We start from the raw sequence: 6,449 nt of genomic DNA, 5'->3' as shown, positions 1-6,449 counted from the left end.
TATGCAGACAGTTGTAAAGAAAGAACATCTTTTTCTTCTGTTCTCTACTTGTTATAGTTACACAGTATTAGGGGTGTGGGCTGTATTAAAAGTATCCACTGTTCTCCCATGCTCTAACACACAGTAACGATGAAATGTGTGCTGTTCTCACATTCTTCCTCTGTATGTACACATAAACAACAAGGCAGGGAAATATAAAAGGAATTTATTTTATTGTTTGGGTACATTATTGTTCAGTGTACATGCTCACATCTGAAACAAACTTTACGTGCTTGATAACTCTCCCACCCCGCAGACATCTACACGTCAATACCGATTTATATTCATAGCGGCAAGTGCTATGTAGCTCCACATAGGGGACACAGGAAGTGACATATAGCACCTTCATGCGGCGTCATAACCGCGTAGCAAATTCACAGCCGCACCGGCAGAGCTCCAGAATATGCAAATCGGCCGGCTCACACGCGGACGCGCTTACAAGTGCGAGGGCCCGCCCAACGCTGCTTGCAGCTTTAATTCATTTTAGATCTCCTTTAACCGCAACTCCCTTTAATTTTTAAACTCTTGTCATTTATTCACCAGCCACAGCGGGGCGCCGTCGACTCGTGTGAGGGGTGCAACTGCTTGCAGTTCTAGTTAATTTTGGATCAGCACACTCCTAGGGAAGCACTTGTTCCTACAACTGGGCCAAACTTGATAGGATCTACCTGTATGGAGTAGCAAATAAAAAAAAGGATGAATAACAATTTGAACTTTAAATACAATAATATGCCATGCTTGCTGGATGTTTTATGTTTACTAAACGTTGCATATAGGTCACATTATCATGTCTGCATTCTACATAAGAATGAAATACCACAAATTAAATTTGTAGTCAATGTAGTGTGCATCCTACATCAGACGTTAGCAGTCTTTTGGAAGGTGGAACTCTTGTTGTATTTTTGATAATTAACACCACAACTTAGAACAAACAAAACATCAGTGTTTATCGATGTTAGCAATGTTTTACAGATATTGGGTTTTGGTTCCTATACCAGATGATGGTATTTTACGTCAAGATGATGTTGGCCAGAGATATTTGGAAGACGCTGGATTGTGTAACCCCAAACCAAGAAAATATCAACATATAATGACATTGTAATTTAACATTGTGGGGGCGTTACCATCATGAAGTTTGGGAGATGTTGGGTTTTGGTTCCTATACCTCATGACCAAATGTTGGTATTCTACATCAAAATAACATTGGTACGAGACATTTGGAATACATTGGATTGTGGTTACTTAACACTTCAACTTAAAACCAACAAAAAATCCACGTCGGACGATGTCAATATTCCACATCAAATTGATATTGGCATTAGACGTTGACCTGACGTTGGAATTTGGTTATCAGACGTCGCAACCTATATCCAACCAAAGGTCAACGTTGTTGATGGCCAGCTGGGTTGAAGTGAGAAATCAACTATGTAGATTTCAAATATTGGCGGTTTTCAGAGTTGAGGGGCTCCGCAAGTGGCCGCTCACAGAGCCCTCTGGTGCCACAGTCACACAGACCATTAAAGCCAACGCAGCAGACTCCAGCAACAACGGCAGAGGAAAATACAGCTGTAAGATTTTCGTACCGCTTATCTGTCTTAACATTCTGAGTAATGCTGAAACGTTTTAACTTGAATCAAGAGACAGCTGTGTGTGTGTTGCATGTGTGTGTCACATTAAACTTTACGTCACGGCAGTTGTGTGTGTGGCGTTGCTATGACAACCAACTACATTGAGGGTACTATCTTCAATGAAAAATGGAGGACGGGAGTCCAAAACCAAGTCGAGGTCAGTTGAGTTGAGCTGGTACCAGAAACGGAAAAGAGGCTTTAAGGACAGTAACAAAGTATTTGTACTGTTACTTTCTCTACTGTGGAAACTTCACACTTGACTTCTCCGCTCATCCTCCAGGCTCTGGGACCTTGATTTCCAAATGAAATACATAATTTACTTTCATCTGAAAAGAGAACTTTCGACCAATGGTCCAGTTCTGTTTTTCCTCAGCCCAGGTAAGACGCTTGTTGCTTATTTCTTGAACAAGTCTGTGCCTGGTGGCTCTTGATGCACTGGCGCCAGGACTCAGTCCACTCCTTGTGAAGCTCCCTTCTTCAACCGGCTTTGCTTGACAGTCCACTCAAGGCTGTGCTCATCCCTGTTGCTTGTGCACCTTTTCCTACCACACTTAACCTTCCAGTCAACTTTCCATGAATATGCTTTGATGCAGCACTCTGAACAGCCAGTCCTTTCAGCAATGACCTTCTGTGTCTTACCCTCCTTGTGGAGGGGGTCAATGGGTGCTTCTCAATTCTCTTAATTGCTTTCACGTTTCCCTCACTTGTGTCTTAGTCCCGCCCACCGGGGATGCATTGAAACCATCGGAGGAGAGAAGGAACGAGGAAATATGTTTTTAAAGAAATGAGACGTGCTTTCCTCCAAAGTGTAAAGCGACTTCTGTTTCTGATGACGGCAGTAACTGATTTTTACTAAACCACGAATCATTAAACAAATCAAATATAAAACTTGGTGGTGATAAACTTTCAATCTGTTGTCTGATTTCTCTCATATGAAACTGCAGTGATCTTGTGATCTATTGGGGTGGGGCAGTAAATAAACACATGCCTTTGGTGTGAGAGACCCGGGTTCGAATCCACTGTGAGACCCCAATGTGTGCCTGAGCAAGACACTTAAGCCCTCGTTGCTCCAGAGACGTGTGACCACTGACATAAATAGCAATTGTAAGTCACTTTGGATAAGAGTGTCAGCTAAATGAATAAATGGAAAGGTCTATGCAATCAGGTGGCATGTTGATCAGTACACGACATCCGACTTTCTATCTCATAACTTCTCAGAGCTCGCTCCTGGGAGAACAAATAAGAGCTTTGGGACGGAGCAGAACAACTTCCGGTTTGAGCAAGGATTGAGGAGCAAGGAAATGCCAAATAAGGTAATTGAGAAGCGCCCAATGAGTGTCTTCGGGACAACTGTCACATCAGAAGTCTCCCCATGATTGTGGTTGTGTTTTATACATTCTTTATTCCAATATTTTTTAGATATAAACTATTTCCTGAGCTGTAATCAAGATTGAAGCAAAACAAGCCTGAAATATTTATAGTAAAGTTTCACTTTCTAACTTAAATTAAAAAATTTTAAATGAACTTTTCCACAATATTCTTATTTTCTGAGATGCACTGGTAGCTTTTGAAAGTAACCTAAAAAATTCCACCCTCTCCCTTTAGGCCTCCCTCCAAAGCCACTTCCCCAAAACACATGTTCATGTATTATGAGAGCATGCACCTAGGCCAGCCAAGCATTTTATTCAGACCGAGTGAAATTATTGGCTGTTCTTATTATAGGCCTGCAACAGCCACAGATACTGGATTTCTTTTCCCCCCAGAGCATCTGATGATCATTTCAGCTAATACAACAAAAAATGCTTCTGACTGTGTCAGGCTGATTACATACAGGGTTAGGCTGATGCTACTATGGGAGAATATTTCAACATTTATTTCTTAATTTTCTGATGGCTGTTACCACCATGTGTACGTGTGTACCTATCTTTTCACATACACACACAAAAAAAATTAACACTCATCAGCACTTATTCATAATAAAATTTAAGAAACGTGTAAAATTAATAAATGGGAAAATTCAAACTGCTACTTTAGTGTCATTTCCAACCCATGACACTCCTGTAATTAAACTGAGTCTTGTTTTCAACAACTGGGATTAAATCAGGTGAACTGAGTTTATTTTGTCATTTTCACAACAACTTTATTACATGAATGAACATACAGTAAATCTTACAACAATCTTCCTCCTCATAGTTTGGGGGGTCCAGCCAGCTTCCATCCCTCCATTTTGCCAACTTTTGTGAAGAAGGCCAGTGTACCCAGACCCAGACACGCTGATGTACCGGTCATAGCACTATGAGCTGTGGATGGGGACACACACACCACACACACAGAATTTGGCTTCAGTTAGGTAAGCTTAGAACATTTTTACTCATAAGCTGATGATGCATGGAGCAACTTTTAGAGCAATGGTGCTGGGCAATGTTGCCGTCAATGGTAATGAGTAAAGATTACTACCGTAATAACCCACCCCGCTATCCGTTCAAAACGTAGTTGGACTTGCCCAGCAACATTGCTCAAAAATTTTCATGTATCATCAGCTTTACTCAGTAATAAAAATTAATAATTCAATCATTCATTGACATATTTTGTCCCCGAAGGACAAATTTCTCAGATCCTAGCCCTCCTATCAGCATGCAATCTGCATGCCTGTCACGACGGGTACTGACCACCTCGTGAGCTTTCCAAGATGCTATATTAGTTTCCAAACATGTTTGATTTCATTGTAGCCAAAAACAAGATGCACTTGTAGCTGCAGCACCTTTAGACAAGTCTGAGGTAGGAGGAGAGCAGTATCTAATCAGAGTGCTTTGGGAAATCTGGGGCTCTGAAAAGTGAAGGGGACAGTCACTGCACTGGTGTCTTCACTGTGTCTTTAACTGCCAGATATACCTCGGCGGCCCATCAAGAAAAGTCTACGCGTGGGAAACATTGGCAGTCAACAACAAAACCAACATCATGGCTACAAAGAATGCAAAGATAGGGACATTCCACAAACTGTATGGACACAAAAAGAAAGGGGGGGGGGGCTCTCAGGTATGTTACTGCTACTCCAACACAACACTCGGCAGCTCACACACTCCATTCTCAGTCCGCATGCAGTGTTGAAGCAGATTCTGCTCAGTCCTGCTCTGGAACCACACAACCGGCATCTCCTCATCCCCTTTTCTCCCCAACAAAATCAGATTTGAACCGTCTTTAAAGCAGTGTGTTTTTATCTCTGGTCCCATTCCCACAGTTGGTCGCGGTGCTGGCCGCTTCAGTAGACTCCTTGGCCTCCACGACTGGCTCCAGTCCGCCTGCAGGGCTCATCGTTATGTGGATAATTTTAATATTTTCTGCCAAAGAATGTCTCTTTTTAAGACAGACGGACTTCACCCAAACAAACGGGGCTCAGAAATGTTAGCTGCTCACATACAGCATGTGGTGCGGTCCACACATGATTTACGTGAATGACTAATCATTCATGCAGCACACCTGGACACACCACCGCTCACTGAACAGATCTCTGCCTCTCTGCCACAAACAACTGTCTCCACCTGCTGGCATGTAAAGCCGTCTGCTACCAGCGCTGTTCCACAGACTTCTATTCCTGTCATCATCACGCATAGACCAGTAAACTGAAATGTGCACATCCCACACAGCAATCATAGTAATCTCTTAAGGATTAGAACAACTGCACCAACTCCAGCACCTAGAACAAACACATTTAAAATGGCTCTCTTCAATGTGAGATCTCTCTCAAGTAAGACTTTTATCTTAAATGATTTTATCTTGTCTGCAAATCTAGATTTTTTAACTGAATCCTGGTTGCAAATGAATGACTACAGCCAGCTAGCTGAACTGTGTCCGCCTCAATATGACTGTTTTAGTCAACCGAGGGTCAGTGGTCGTGGTGGTGGGCTAGTGAGCGTGTGTAGGAAAAATGTTTAATGTCATCAAGTACGCTGTGATGAATTTAACTCCTTTGAAGTTCTCACTCTTAAAGTTGGAGGGCTGCAACCTATCATATTTGTTATAATTTATCGCCCCCCAAAACCGCCTGGAGGATTTTTATCTACTCTGGTTTTAAATTATGACAGAATTGTTCTTTGTGGCGATTTTAATATTCATGTTGATGACCCCACCAATGTTAATGCAACTGATACTCGATACAACTTTTAAATATGGCCACTTCTTTTAACTTCAAACAACATGTCAAAGGGCAAACGCATAACCGTGGTCATACACTGGACTTGGTTTTTACCCTGGGTGTCAGCATTTCCTCTGTGGAATTAGTGGACATGACCATATCTGACCACAGATGTATTGTTTTTAGCTGCGATTCGCCTGTTACTCATGCCGCCTCACCAAGCTCTGTGTGTTCTCGCATCTTTAATGAACAAAGTGTTTCAAAGTTTTGCGCATTCTTTCAGAGCCAAAGCCAACACCTGTCTGATTCCAACACCAACAATCTGGTCGATCACTTCAATCATATCTGCTTGTTGTCACTAAATATTACTGCTCCTCTAAAGGTTAGGCCTACGTCTAAAGCTAGTAAGCAACCCTGGATAAATGACAGCATTCGCAGCCTAAAAAGGGAATGCATGGAAAAAATCCAGTCTCCAAGTCCATTACCTCAGTCTGAAGGATTTATTAATTAACTACAATAACATGGTTAAGGATGCGAGAACACACTATTTTTCTGAACTCATTACTACACATAAACACAATCCCAGGTTTCTGTTTAAGACTGTGGATCAGCTGGTAAACCCAACCCCTCCTTGTGCCTCAGCTGGAAGT

At 42.1% G+C, this 6,449-nt stretch overlaps 2 protein-coding genes across 2 annotated transcripts in view; one reads left to right on the top strand and one right to left on the bottom strand.

Annotated features, from left to right (window-relative positions):
• Positions 1-6,449, top strand: part of LOC123970852 (CMP-N-acetylneuraminate-beta-1,4-galactoside alpha-2,3-sialyltransferase-like) — an 82,678-nt gene that overhangs the window by 38,763 nt on the left and 37,466 nt on the right. The window lies entirely within an intron of this gene.
• ndufa11 (NADH:ubiquinone oxidoreductase subunit A11) overlaps positions 3,758-6,449 on the bottom strand; it is a 19,420-nt gene continuing 16,728 nt past the window's right edge. The window contains exon 4 of the mRNA XM_046049207.1: positions 3,758-3,967. Within this exon, the coding sequence (XP_045905163.1) occupies positions 3,855-3,967 (113 nt within the window). The 3' untranslated portion in view covers positions 3,758-3,854. The remainder of the gene's footprint in view (positions 3,968-6,449) is intronic.

This window comes from Micropterus dolomieu, linkage group LG05 (assembly GCF_021292245.1).
Source record: "Micropterus dolomieu isolate WLL.071019.BEF.003 ecotype Adirondacks linkage group LG05, ASM2129224v1, whole genome shotgun sequence".
Lineage (NCBI taxonomy): Eukaryota > Metazoa > Chordata > Actinopteri > Centrarchiformes > Centrarchidae > Micropterus > Micropterus dolomieu.
This window is presented reverse-complemented; position numbering and strand designations above follow the sequence as displayed.